This window comes from Alosa pseudoharengus, unplaced genomic scaffold, assembly GCF_046254945.1.
Source record: "Alosa pseudoharengus isolate Yale_2024_CS ecotype anadromous, Long Island Sound unplaced genomic scaffold, YU_APseudo_1.1 YU_APseudo_1.1_scf_4, whole genome shotgun sequence".
NCBI classification, from domain to species: domain Eukaryota; kingdom Metazoa; phylum Chordata; class Actinopteri; order Clupeiformes; family Clupeidae; genus Alosa; species Alosa pseudoharengus.
The window spans coordinates 22,236,526-22,249,327 of NW_027468774.1; the positions used below are offsets into that span (position 1 = coordinate 22,236,526).

Consider the following 12,802-nt stretch of genomic DNA (forward strand, 5'->3'; position numbering starts at 1 on the left):
GCCATGGCGATACAGATAAAAAAGTCAGAAAAGGAATTTACCTTAGACTAGGCTATATCAGAGCCCGTCTACGGACATTCTCTGGCTATATACTGAAATGGGTTAATGATGTAAGTCAAGTGCGCTTCTATGGGACTGGTGTGTGCACGCACAGTTTTTATTGATGAGTCGGAGTGGCAAATGCTGCGCGTAGTTGCAGTGGAATGTGGCTGCCCAGGGCATTATAAAACTTCTCACTCTTAGACCTACTCATACACGGCGGTGAAATGGCGTATTTAGCTGTCTAAATTCGAATCATATACTGGGGGAGAAATCGTCGGACATCCATGATTATTTTGTTATTCAGCACCCCTGGTCAAAAATATGTTCCCGCGCGCCTGGAAGTAGGCTACAATTTGAATGTAGACTGTTGTCAAATTTGGCAAATACAAAACGGGAGAAACAACATGGTTCATGCTGTCTCATGCTGTTTCATTCGTGCCGAAAAGGAGGGAGAATTAAACATTAAGCACGTTCCACTTTTGCATAAATAATTCCTGAACGGTTTTGGTCAGGGCTGATAATGCAACTGTATTTGACAAAGGACCAATATGCTATTTGCTAGTGACAAAATATGAGCTTTCAGTGTGATACGATCTCTTTTTAAATTACGTAATTAAAACGTGTTTTATCTGTTCGGTTTTCTGCATCTGTTTTATCTGGCTATCCCTGCGGATCTCAATGAACAACATCTCAACACTAAATGAATGATGATCCGTAATTGTCATCAGATAGGCTAGCCTAGTTATATAGGTAGACATTCAGTGTGTTTGAAATAATTAATTCGATAATATTTTCCATCTTTGCAGAGGAAAAGTTTTGTGTAAAGGGAATTAAAGGCCTGTCTCATATAGACGCCTGTCTCTAATACTAGCCCGTGCAGTTTGGCGATTTGGGAAAATAAAAGCCTGGGCTATTATTTGGAGTTTTACGGTATGTCCCTTTTACAATGATTACTGAAATGTCTACATTTTAATTTAAGAAGATTCCCTTGTTAAATTGATAGCTTTATCACACAACAGCATCCTTGAAAGATTTTTGACATCTTCATATGTGTAGCTGTTTGACCATAGGGAAACATGTTTTTATCTGTTTTAAGTACCTTGACATTTGTTTGCATGTCTGCCAGACAAGAGTTCATGTAAACAAGAGTGTCTGGGTGTCAACTGGCCATTACATTGAAGCTTGTCTTTCCGCCGACGATTGAGAGTTATTGTCAGAGTAAATATCTGTATGCATTTGTCAGTGATCTGTGGACATACAGCATATTCAACACATGCTTACCTATTTACTCATACTGGAAGCTTGAGCTTTAACAGATTCAAAACCGGTTTCTGACATTGACGTATAGAGTATGATGCACTGATAAACCACTATCACGATCGCTGAGCAACTCACATTTCACCAGATTTCGGAAGAATTTCAAGCAGCTACAGTATTCATGTCTTGTTAGCCTCAACACCTCACATGGCAGTATTACACATTAAAAAAACAGTTTAATTTCTTCAAACTATTTACAGTATAAAAATCAAGACAAAGGAAATAAATCTGAAAGAATGGAATTTGAAAAATGTAATAAGATGTCTGTCCATGTATATGTCTTACACGTTCACAAGTAAATGCCTTTGAAATGCACATTCAGACACTGCTTTTGTCATTCAAGCTTAAAATAATTCACCTTGACTGACATGCATCTAAAGTCTGTTAATGTTTAGTTTAATTACAGGTACGTGGTGGAGCGGGGGTCTCACAAAGAGGCCTTGTCATTTCTTTCACAAACCAGTCAGGCAGGAAGGAATACTCAGAGTCTCGGTGGATTGTGAATGTGACGTCTTTGTGTGGGTCCCACGAGAACAAGTACACCGTCCTGGGGGAGAGAAATTACTTGTTTATTACATGTTATGAACAACACAGCATGCATGTTGGCAAATTGTAGACATCCTCACCTTGGATCATCCTCTCTGACAGTCTCTCTTACAAAGGACAGAAAGTCACTGCAGAAGTTCATGCAAACTGTTGGTTTCCAACAGTTGTATTCAGTCTGCATCAAGTGAGAGAAATCATTGTTACACATTTGTATATGGAACATGTCTGAGGAAAGAAACACCATAAGTTCACACAATGTCATATGTCATACACCCCTGGGTTTATGCTGACTGATTCAAAGACATCTTAAAAATGACTCATGGAGACAAACCTTGATTAGCTGGGATATTTGGGATGTTTTAAATGTCTCCACATCAACCACTTGTCCATCATTGTCTCGAAACCCAGCCACAATCTTGGGAACTCCGGGAAGAAAAGACTGTGCCCACCATTTAAGAAGCTTGTACCTGAAAACACAGTGGACAGATAAGTATAATAGAGAACATTTTCCTTTGGAACTATAATTGTTTTCAAAGCTATGACCAGGATGACATTGTTCAGACCTATGGAAGTTGCTGCGTTGTTTGGGGGTATGTATCTCAGCAGAGGTCTTCAGCTCAATGTAGCAAGCAGGAGCTTGGGGTGCTTGAAGATTGGCTTCACGGCAGTCCACTTCCCCTGAGAAGAGCAGCTTGTGTTCAGCAAGTCGTGTCTGGACAACTGTGCAGAATGCTTCATTGGTGTTCACCACCCCTCCAGAGTCAGGACAACCCTGTGCTTCATCTGATGGGGAAACATTTTTCATTCGTAAAGAGAACATGAAAATATGCTGATGAAAAATATACTATGAAAAATGTTATATTTGGCAGAAATGTACCTGCACAGGTGTACTGTTCAAATTTGTAGCCCCAATACATCATCTCCTCATGTCTTTCCGTCCGGTTCTCTCGGTTTCTGCAGGCATACTCGGTTTCCACTTCACTAATGTAAAGAGTCCCAGCCAGTTTGGACACAGCAAGCAACCAGCCCTCCTGTGTCTCATATGGAGTGGTTAACAGCTTGGTTAGGTGGCCACGCCAAGTAACAAAGTCTACACCTACCGGACTGGGAATGAGAATGGTTCACAATATTACTTGTTTAAATCTGCCAACTATCCAAACAGGTGGGCACCGTTAGGACTGAAAATAGGTGACTTACCAGGTGACATTTTTAGACTGCACTTTGTGCCTATTTGCCAAAATCCATCGCAGAATGTGGTCAAGTTTCTCTTTAATGCTGTCATCCCTCTTCACGAAACGATCACGATAACCATCCCTCAGGTTGAAGTTGGGACATTTTTCAGGCTCAACGTAATAACGAAGTTGCCTTGCGTCATTCCAAAACGTACGCTTGGAATCTAAAGAAAAATATCCGATTTCCACAGGCTGTTTATAAACAGGAAAGTCTCTGTCATAAAGCTGACGCAAAACGCTCATGGTTTGTAAGGAAGAAACGCACTCATTAGGTCTCGCACGTCTGGCATTAATTTCATTTCCCCGGTCATGTTCACGACCTCTTTTTAAGGATGACCTCTCCTGCTTAAAACGATTTTGCTGGCCTTCAGAGCTGAAGTGGCCTCTGTTGTAGTGACGGTCCATATTCACAAATTACGCTAGCTATCAACGGTTAATTGTAATACCACCGACCAGATTCGGCTACTTTAGACGTTGTTAGTTATGATAATCAAGCTAATCATGTTAGGAAGTAAACATAGCACAGGTCTGACATTCAAGCTGATTTCAGAGTTGATAGTGGATGTTACACCGATGCATTTCCAGGTTCATCACCGGCGAGATTTACATGCAAACTTCTCATTCTTGCATAACAACACTGGGCAACATCAACTTGACTCTGCTACATCCAAATCGCGCTACATGGACAACCGTAGCATAGCCACGAGGTTCATTACACTTTATGCAGAATTGCGCAGATTGGGCTGCAAGTGATGCATGCTGGACTTTTGTACAATACAAATAGCATTGTGTGATGTCCAGCATGCATCGCGTTCAGTCAGATTTGCGCAGCGCTGCATGGAGTCGAATGAGCTTATAATAACAGCTCGTACTACTTCCGGGTTTTATATTGCCATATTAAAAGACACGTGGGAGCGACCTCTTCCCATAGCCTATTCCACGCAAACTAATTATTTTATTATTTATACAGTCTGAATTTTCCCGTCTGAAAAAGATGCTGTTACGTGGGTTAACTGTTCTTTAGACTAGCCTACAATATGTTATTTGATAGGCTTGTATTTTGATTAAGTCCCAGTATTAATGACCCGGAAAGAGTTATAGAAAGTTGTGTCTGAGAAAGTATTATAAGGAGACGGGCTCTGGTTGTGTTTTGAAACGGAGCTTTAAAAGGCTAAGCAGAACCGCAGAGACCGTCTATGTCTAAAGCCAGCAGCCAGTCCAGATATAGCCAAATAAAGAAAGCTATTTTGTATCCATTGTGCGGGATTTCACAGCTTTTCGTGTGATATTTCACTGGCAAAGTACTAGGCATGATATCAATTTTCCGGTAAGTCATGTTCAAAAGACACATACGTATTGATAACGTTAGTAATCAGAAAAAGTTAGAGAAGTTAGCCAGATTCGTCCTGTCTTAAAAGCTAATAATAATATGTAATATGTCATCACTCATCGCAGGGATGAACAGGAAAAGGACACTGATTTCGGACACGTTCAAAGTTACAAAACGACGTTTTACAGAGAACACGTTTGGTAAACCACGATGTGGAGAGGCAGACCAAGGTAAACATTGTTGTTATTAACGTCCTTGTTGCAAATAACTTATTTTAACAAAATGCCTCTATACTTAAGCAATTTCTTTACTTTCCTTACGACCTAGATGGCCCTCTGGACATGAAATCCAGTTTGGAGTACCTCATGACTCTCTTTCCTCGCAAAGTTTTCAACGACTCTCTGCCACCAATAGTAATGAAGCATCAACTGTACAGCATACACAGTTGCAAGACCTTTGTGGACAGGCAACTGGTGAGTGGTCTGGTTGTTTGGTGCATGGCACTGGTCCTATGCAACCCAAATACACTGATATAAGATATTTGTCTGTAATTGCATTTGAACTTGACTATAATGATTGCGACATTATTTCAATATCATTAACAGAATCTGCTCAGGGAGCAGGGAGAGGTGATGATGTTCCAGCTGGGTTTTGATTCAGACACCTTTGGGCTGGTGTTCACAGCAGACTATAAGGACAAGGTCCTGGCAGGGATTGCTGGTACAGAGAGCCAAGGAACAGTAGAGAGGTTTCTGAATAAAGTGGTGCCATCCTGCACTGAACTCAGCTTCAACAAAGACAAAATGCTGAAGGAGTTCTTGTTCACGGATTCAGAGATCACGTAGGGGAGAAAATTAAATAAGCTTTAAATTACTTTTTAGAACTGTCACTGATATAGAGGGCTGAATTATTTGAATCTGCTCTTTTCATTTAGGCTGCTGGTAAAATGTGGAGTATTGACAGTCAGAGATGCTGGCAGCTGGTGGCTTTCAGTTCCCAACTCTGGCAAATTCACCAAGTACTTGATTCAAGGTACATTTTCATTTTAGCAGGCATTTTTGTCAAATTCAAAGTAAGTCTGATTATATATAGATTGTATATCCCCCTTGATAATTTAACTAATGAGTTTAGTGTTATTAGCAATTTTCTCTATCACTAAGAGGTGCTGGTTAATGTGTCTGTAAGAATACAAAATAAATCACGCACTACCAATTTCTAAAGTTCATCAGATATGTCTGAAGAAGGGCTCACGCCCGAATCGTTACAAGTAAAAAATACTATTGGGAGTTATTGGTGTGGCGGATTTCCTTCACTTGTTTTGTAATGGTTAATGTGTCCCAAGTTGGTAGTGAACAGTGATGCTTGTAGTGTGCATATTTTAGAATCTAAAACTTAGATCCTCAACCCTGAATCGTGAATTAGAGTTGAGTAACATTTGTCTTTCTTAGGACGGAAAGCTGTAATGAATATGGTCAAAAAAGCCAGATATGGGGAGGTCTTGAAGAATGAGCTGGAGGAGAGGCGCACCACCTCCCAAGTGAAGTTTCCCATTAAATACCACATCTATGACCTCATGGGCGCAGAGCTGGTGGAAAGGTAAAACTCTACAAAACTACTATAGGCCTATATTCTTTATCTGTGACAAACTGAGCTTGCCAATATCTTGTTTACGGTTCATAAGAACACACATTCATGGATTGAATTCTAATGTGTATAATTATTTGTGTGACTAGGTGATGAGGGAATAATGAAGGATAGTAAGAAAAGGATAGCCTTGAAGGCTGAGTCGAGCGAGCTGCAGCGTAACAAAATAACACGTTACTCCTGTGCGCAATCAGCAATCCATGGCAAATGTAAATCAGTCTCTTTAAAAAACTCACGCAAGGCAAAAAATAAGCAAAACAACCGATCTCACCCATGTCAGAAGTCCATTTGATCCTGAAGTGCATGTGTATATTCCACCAAAAAGGCATATTTAACAAGCGCTCAGTATATTCCCGACGTATGTAATTCCGCCTGGGTCTTAAATTATATGGAGGTTACTGGAAAGTTAACTGTTTTAGTAGTATTACATGTGTTGCAATAATTTTAATTTCCACATTAATCACCTTTATGTGGCTGATGCTACAATATACATCTACTATACATACTACAAATTCAGTTTAGTGTCGAGCAAGCTTTTTCTCATTGTATTTTTCTCCTTCAGCATACCAACAACATCAGGAACACTGCTTCGTTACGTGGACACATGAACTCCAAAGTGCAGTTGCACATTCAGAGATTGCCATTGAATGGATTTAATTTATTGCCTTATGTTGAGAAGAGATTGTGATAAATTGGAGTTGGAGAACTGCCATTTCACATTGTAAAATAAAATATTTTGTTGTACTTTGTGTACAGACTGTTAATGGTATGAGTTGTAATTGCAAATAGGTAATACTTTTAAATAAATAGAAACACAACATAATAGTGTTACATTTTATTTGATTTTCACTTAAAAAAGTTGATTTCTTACAATTACCCATAATAACTGGGTTACACTGCTGGCTTGAATCTTTTTCCCTAACATATTTTCGATTCTTTTCCATAGTCACTGGTTCAAAGAATGTATAATATGTTTAGGTATCAGCAGCCTATGTATTGCACATTTCATTATGTCTAATGCCAAAACCTGTTGCATGAAAAAAACATTTAACAGTTTAGTACTACAATGATAATAAAAGGTTATTTGTGGTACAAGTCAAGATCAAGTACGGAGTGAAATGTCTACCTACCTTTTAATAATGTATTTTCCTTTATCATTGTTTTTTACACTTGCTTGTACACCAGCAGTAGAATGAAGTTGGCTACTTTGGCATCAGTGTTCTCCTTGTGCATATGGAAATAAGTGGCTGTGTGGCATGTTCACAAATGGTCTGACCTCTGAGGCGTTTTAATCAGGGTTTGGCTATTTGCCCTTTCTGTAGGTATAATGTAAAAAAGCTAACATTTGCGGTGATCAGAGTCATAAGCAATACTGCAAGATCCTCTATTGGACCTCCAATCAGACCTCTTATAATTCACCTATTTCTTGCCTGTAGATGGTACCCAGTCATCAACAAAAGACACATTTATCAGGACAACAGTGTTTTGCAAACACGTTCTTTCTACCTGTTTTCCAGTGATTCATTAAATACCCTCCCTTCTCTGGTAACTTCACAAGCAAGGAGAAAGTGGTGTTTGTATGAGCTGGGCATGACACTGCCCTGATGGCAAACTCTTCATATTGTACAAAAATACTGTAAACAAACTTCTAAATAAAAAAAAAAGTACATAATTACACAACAGAAAAAACCCTTTTGGGAATATTTAAAATTGAAGCTCAAGAAGGCTGCAGGAATTTCAAATGCTTGTCGTGTCTTGCAAAAAGTGGGACTTGGAGTTGATTTGTAGTTTGCATTCACACAACTAACCAAAAAAATCTGCTTCCTCATGATACACATTTGTAGTGGTAGTTACAATAAGCAGGGATAAAACTCTGAACACAGACTTCCCATATGCTATTGTGCTCCTTCTTTCTCCCTCTTAGTGATGAGCAGATCTAGAGCAAAGAGCACTTCCTCTTCCTCCTCTTGACTGGGGGAGGGCACAGGACAGCCCTGATGGCTTCATCGAACACAGTCTTCAGGCCACGCTGCGTCAGGGCGGAGCACTCAAGGTACTTCACAGCTCCTGAGAAAGGAAGCACAGCATATTCAGGTCAAAGGCAACCAAAGGAGAGATCAAAGATGTAAGATGCAGGCAGAATCAATTTATTGTGGGGTCATTGATATTGAAAAACAATCACCAGAATAGTGACATTTTCCTGTGAAGACCTGTGAGTGATGCTAAATTGCCGGTCATTCAGAAAACAACCTACAGGACCATAGCTTCCTGAATTAAACTTTTAAAAAACTAAATTTTTTCACCACATAAATCACTTTCCAAAATCACCGATGACAAAGTAAATGCAGCTGCTTGGTTAAAAAAAAGAAACACAACACTTACCGATCTCTTTTGCCATGGCCAGGCCCTGTGGGTATGTGATGGGAGTGAGTTTCTTTTCTTTCAACTTCTCGATTGTGTCCTTGTCATCTCTAAGGTCAAGTTTGGTGCCCACGAGGATGATGGGAGTGTTGGGACAGTGGTGTCTGACCTCTGGGTACCACTGTCAATAAAGTCATCCATATGTAAATGCAATGTCCTCAAATTACCACTTGAGTTTTTGCAAATTCAAGAGGAAATTCAAATGTCAAGATATCCCTTTACCTTTGCTCGAACATTTTCAAAAGATGCAGGACTCACAAGGGAGAAACAGATCAGGAACACATCCTACAGATGGGATATTCAATATGAATGTAGTGCACACACACACACACACACACAATCCAACAGACTTTACTCAAATGAGTAAAGGCAATATTGATTTGAATATGTGAAAAATATTAGTTACATAGTAATTAATTATGATGCCACTGGCTTTTGTTCATTCAATCAGTTCCAGCAGCATTCATAGCACATGTTTAAAACTTTCATTTTCATGCTAGTCAATGTCAAAAAGAGCATACTGTCTGGGGATAGGAAAGAGGGCGTAGTCGGTCATAATCTTCCTGTCCTGCAGTATCCCACAAGCCAAGGTTGACCGGCTTACCATCCACCATCACATTTGCAGAGTAGTTATCGAACCTACCAAAATAATACATATTATTTTTAATCAAGGAATACAGCATTGCATTTTCTGAGAAACAGCAACATTGTGCCCTCATTCATTAGACTTCTCCCAAAAGACTACATTTCTTGCGATGAACACTTGCTTACATAGCAACAGTATAAGCCATCACAAGTCCTGTACACTGACTTTTTGATGGAAACAAAGATTTGGTCCACTGCACACAGCTTTGAAAGCAGGCTGTCATTAATGAAACATTTACTTTGAACTCAATGATTGATTACTTACACTGTGGGGATATACTCCCCAGGGAAGGCATTTGTAGTATAGCTGATCAGGAGACATGTTTTTCCCACAGCCCTAATGAGGTAAAAAAATAAGGTGACATTAGACACTTCTGACATGAACTCTACATCTTATGTTCCTAATATATTGTTAACGAATGCTCAATACAGTTGTGTTAACAGCCCTTGGACCGAATATGATATATTCCTGTAACAGAAGCCGTTTGCTCCGCCGCTTCTATCAACAGCCATGATTTTTGAGTTCAAGTTAGCGGAGGCGCTCAAACTAGTGAAGAAATTAGTCATTTCAAGGAAAAACGGCAAAACGACAATTAACACTTTAAATAGTTGAACAGTTATTGCTTACGTAAATAGCACATACTATTAAAATACTAACTTAAAGGAACCGTATGTAAGATTGTGGCCAAACTGGTACTGCAATCACTTTCAAATTACTGTAGAGCAGTGTATCCCCTCCCCCTCCACCCTGATTGGCAGAGCTGGCAACCCAGATGCCGAAACACTACTGACTTTGTGATTAGTAGATAGGTGGAGGTGGCGCATCAGGCCAAAACACAACATGACAACATCAACATCACTTGAGGGCTGCAACTTCACTTTTTAAATGACAATATCCTGGCCGGACTACTGTTGTCAGTGATATAAGTATTTAAAATGAACATGATTTCTTAATGTCTAATGACATATCAGGGCCATTTTATGATTAATTGAAATACATTTCTTACATACGGTTCCTTTAAGGGATGCAACGTTGAGTTGTTTTAATCCATGATGTTATGTTAGTAAACATTGCAAAGCAGACACAAACTAAACTTATAACTTAAACTAATAACTTCTTAAACGCATTACAACCAAACCTAACTTGGCTACAGGCTGAACCAAGAGAACAGAATCTCGCTGTGTTTACAATGTCCATGTGTTATTGTTGACCTCAATTTCATTGAGACATGGTGATAAAAAACATACAAGAAAATTCCAATGTATGGAGAAATGTCATTATTTACATAGAAGGCTTTCAGTCACAAAATGCAAAGTTTCAAATATTCATGCCCTACGACTTTTGCAACACACAAACCCTTATGAGTTAGTTCACCAACATGTTGTATTTACACTGTTGCTGCCGTGCTTTTAGTCGATTTTGTAATGTTAATGAATAATGAAACAATGCCGTATGTCATTTAAAAAATGTCCTGGTGCAAATCCATAACGTTCATTCCCATGGCCTTACTAACCAAGGAAGCAATGTTAGGACGCTAACAGCCCTAGCTAGAGAAGAGGAAAGCACAGATTGAGGCAACACGGTGGCCGAATCTAGTATGCTAACCAGCTAATAAACGTAAACGTTTACAAAATTAATGCAACGTCCAGAGTCGACAATGTCAATAACTTAAAGTAAATACAGCAAACACCACAAATAAAAGGAAAAGATGATATCAAGGCTGAGGTACGTGCGCTTTACTTTACACGCGCTTCATCGCTTAAAACTAGCCAAGTTACATTAACGTTACAACCACAACCAACGTTAGCCTCGTGCTAACCTCAGTGTGCTGGCTAGGTAACTTAGCTAAAGAAGTTGCTGCAATTTGAAGAGATGCTAAAGTTCACAAAGTTAAGTAGCAAACAATAGACAATGTGATGTAATTCTGCTCATTAGAAAAAAATATAAATGCAAATTAATGTCCGTCTCGTTTTGTGGTTGTACTCACCCGTCTCCAACAACTACACACTTTATGGCCTGCATTGATCCGCAATATCTTAAACGTTTGACTTGACCGTGCTGTTACAAACTATCAAGCTAAACAGCTAATTTGTTAGCCAACTAGCTAGACGTAGCTCAGTCCTTGGCTAGCAAAAACTAGAAAACAGACAGCTAGCTTAAATTTCAACCTTTGCTTCGGTTACTATATGTTGATCTAAAATATTTATATATTTAAGATCCAAGTAAAAAAAACTGCCGAACACAAACTGGAACAATTTCTCAAAATTCTCACGGTTAACCATACAATTATGGAAGTCGGTCGCAAGTTTTGTCCACCGACAGCCACCACCCCTGAAAAATTCCCGGTTGTGGATCATGAATCCTGTGGATCGAACTTTAGCCAAAGCCTTGTTGTTCACTAGGGCGTGTTCGTCTGACTGTTGGGCGTGTTCAGAGTGAAATGGGAGGAATGTAAAAGGAAGCAGTGGTATGTGACTTAACAGGAAATTTAGTTGGAACATGTCTGTTTCCCGACGGCTGCCGAAAGACAAGACGATTTTCTAGACTATTTTTTTTTTACTAGTAGTCCACTCAGGAGCAAGACAGGTCCCCTAAAGTATAGGGCCTAATTAAAGGGTGTCAGTTGGCCCAGAGCCCGTCTACGGATTCTCTGGTTGGCCTCTCTCTAGGGAATGACACTATAACCCCCCTTAAATGTTTGATAGTACCTTAGCCTATACACATACATAGGCCTACTATGCTAAATTGTCCTAATGTGGGGGACACTGCCTAACGTGGGACAGGGACACCATAAGCTCCAGTGGGTGTGGCTCTTCCCCAAACTAATGAATGTCGCCAACTATGGGAAAGCCAAAGCTGTGGGTCCTGTGATCAAAATTGATGTGGTTTTAATGTGTTGCCATCACATTGTAGCCTAATATAGCCTACTACAAGGATACAAGGAAGTTTATTGTCACATGCATATAGTTACTGGATGTAAGAAATGCAGTGAAATTATATATAAGTATAGTATATATAAGTATATATACTTTTTTGATCCCGTGAGGGAAATTTGGTCTCTGCATTTAACCCAATCGGTGAATTAGTGAAACACAAACCGCACACGGCGGCGCTCGGGGAGCAGTGAGGGGTTAGGTGCCTTGCTCAAGGGCACTTCAGCCGCAGCCCACTGGTCGGGGCTTGAACCGGCAACCCTCCGGTCCAGAGTGCTAACCAGAGGGCCACTGCTGCCCTAATTATGTCTGGTATCAGCCTATTTGTGCATTTATGGGGGGGGGGGGGGGAACTCCCTTACTAAGGAAGAAACCTTGGCCAGATCCACGGCTCAAGGGGCTAACCCAACTGCCAGGGGTCTTGGTGTGTGTGTTGGGGGGATGACAAGGGAGATGGGATACTACAGAAGTCCGAAATCAAAAAAATGTCCCACATTAGGGCAACCCAGCCCTACATAGGCCTATTATGTACATACATTCATATATATATATATATAATAGCCTATGTATAAAAACAATCCAATCCAATATGGGCTATGGGCCCAACAGGTTTACAGGGATCCATCCAAAGATGGGATACATGCATTCCACATGGTCTTATTGGTCTAACCCTTGCAAAATACTGTAAGAT

General features: G+C 39.9%; 3 protein-coding genes across 3 annotated transcripts; 1 reads left to right on the plus strand and 2 right to left on the minus strand.

Annotated features, from left to right (window-relative positions):
• Positions 1-1,470: 1,470 nt before the first annotated feature.
• dxo (decapping exoribonuclease) lies at positions 1,471-3,887 on the minus strand. Its single transcript, XM_076265328.1, has 6 exons — positions 3,103-3,887; positions 2,783-3,009; positions 2,469-2,688; positions 2,237-2,372; positions 1,986-2,080; positions 1,471-1,906 (listed from the first exon to the last, which is right to left on the minus strand). The coding sequence occupies exons 1-6, from the start codon at positions 3,540-3,542 to the stop codon at positions 1,756-1,758; spliced, it is 1,269 nt and encodes a 422-aa protein (XP_076121443.1). The 5' UTR covers positions 3,543-3,887; the 3' UTR covers positions 1,471-1,755.
• A 355-nt stretch (positions 3,888-4,242) lies between these two features.
• LOC143102003 (winged helix repair factor 1-like) lies at positions 4,243-6,855 on the plus strand. Its single transcript, XM_076265331.1, has 7 exons — positions 4,243-4,464; positions 4,593-4,697; positions 4,795-4,940; positions 5,073-5,308; positions 5,402-5,499; positions 5,916-6,063; positions 6,674-6,855. Exons 2-7 carry the CDS (start codon positions 4,595-4,597, stop codon positions 6,717-6,719), a joined length of 777 nt encoding a protein of 258 aa, XP_076121446.1. The 5' UTR covers positions 4,243-4,464; positions 4,593-4,594; the 3' UTR covers positions 6,720-6,855.
• Positions 6,856-6,933: 78 nt separating this feature from the next.
• LOC143102004 (ras-related C3 botulinum toxin substrate 1-like) lies at positions 6,934-11,537 on the minus strand. The gene is made up of 6 exons (XM_076265332.1): positions 11,166-11,537; positions 9,443-9,514; positions 9,054-9,171; positions 8,755-8,817; positions 8,494-8,653; positions 6,934-8,178 (listed from the first exon to the last, which is right to left on the minus strand). The coding sequence occupies exons 1-6, from the start codon at positions 11,198-11,200 to the stop codon at positions 8,048-8,050; spliced, it is 579 nt and encodes a 192-aa protein (XP_076121447.1). The 5' UTR covers positions 11,201-11,537; the 3' UTR covers positions 6,934-8,047.
• Positions 11,538-12,802: the final 1,265 nt, after the last annotated feature.

Excerpts from the sequence above, each read along its gene's own strand:
- dxo (XM_076265328.1), bottom strand. The coding sequence starts at position 3,542 with ATGGACCGTCACTACAACAGAGGCCACTTCAGCTCTGAAGGCCAGCAA. Across the intron at positions 3,010-3,102 it reads CAGTCTAAAAATGTCACCTG|TCCGGTAGGTGTAGACTTTG; the intron begins GTAAGTCACCTA and ends TCTCATTCCCAG. Across the intron at positions 1,907-1,985 it reads GTCAGAGAGGATGATCCAAG|GACGGTGTACTTGTTCTCGT; the intron begins GTGAGGATGTCT and ends TCTCTCCCCCAG.
- LOC143102003 (XM_076265331.1), top strand. The coding sequence starts at position 4,595 with ATGAACAGGAAAAGGACACTGATTTCGGACACGTTCAAAGTTACAAAA. Across the intron at positions 5,309-5,401 it reads TTCACGGATTCAGAGATCAC|GCTGCTGGTAAAATGTGGAG; the intron begins GTAGGGGAGAAA and ends CTTTTCATTTAG. Across the intron at positions 6,064-6,673 it reads GGCGCAGAGCTGGTGGAAAG|CATACCAACAACATCAGGAA; the intron begins GTAAAACTCTAC and ends TTTCTCCTTCAG.
- LOC143102004 (XM_076265332.1), bottom strand. The coding sequence starts at position 11,200 with ATGCAGGCCATAAAGTGTGTAGTTGTTGGAGACGG. Across the intron at positions 9,172-9,442 it reads GGGGAGTATATCCCCACAGT|GTTCGATAACTACTCTGCAA; the intron begins GTAAGTAATCAA and ends TTATTTTGGTAG. Across the intron at positions 8,654-8,754 it reads TTGAAAATGTTCGAGCAAAG|TGGTACCCAGAGGTCAGACA; the intron begins GTAAAGGGATAT and ends CTTTATTGACAG.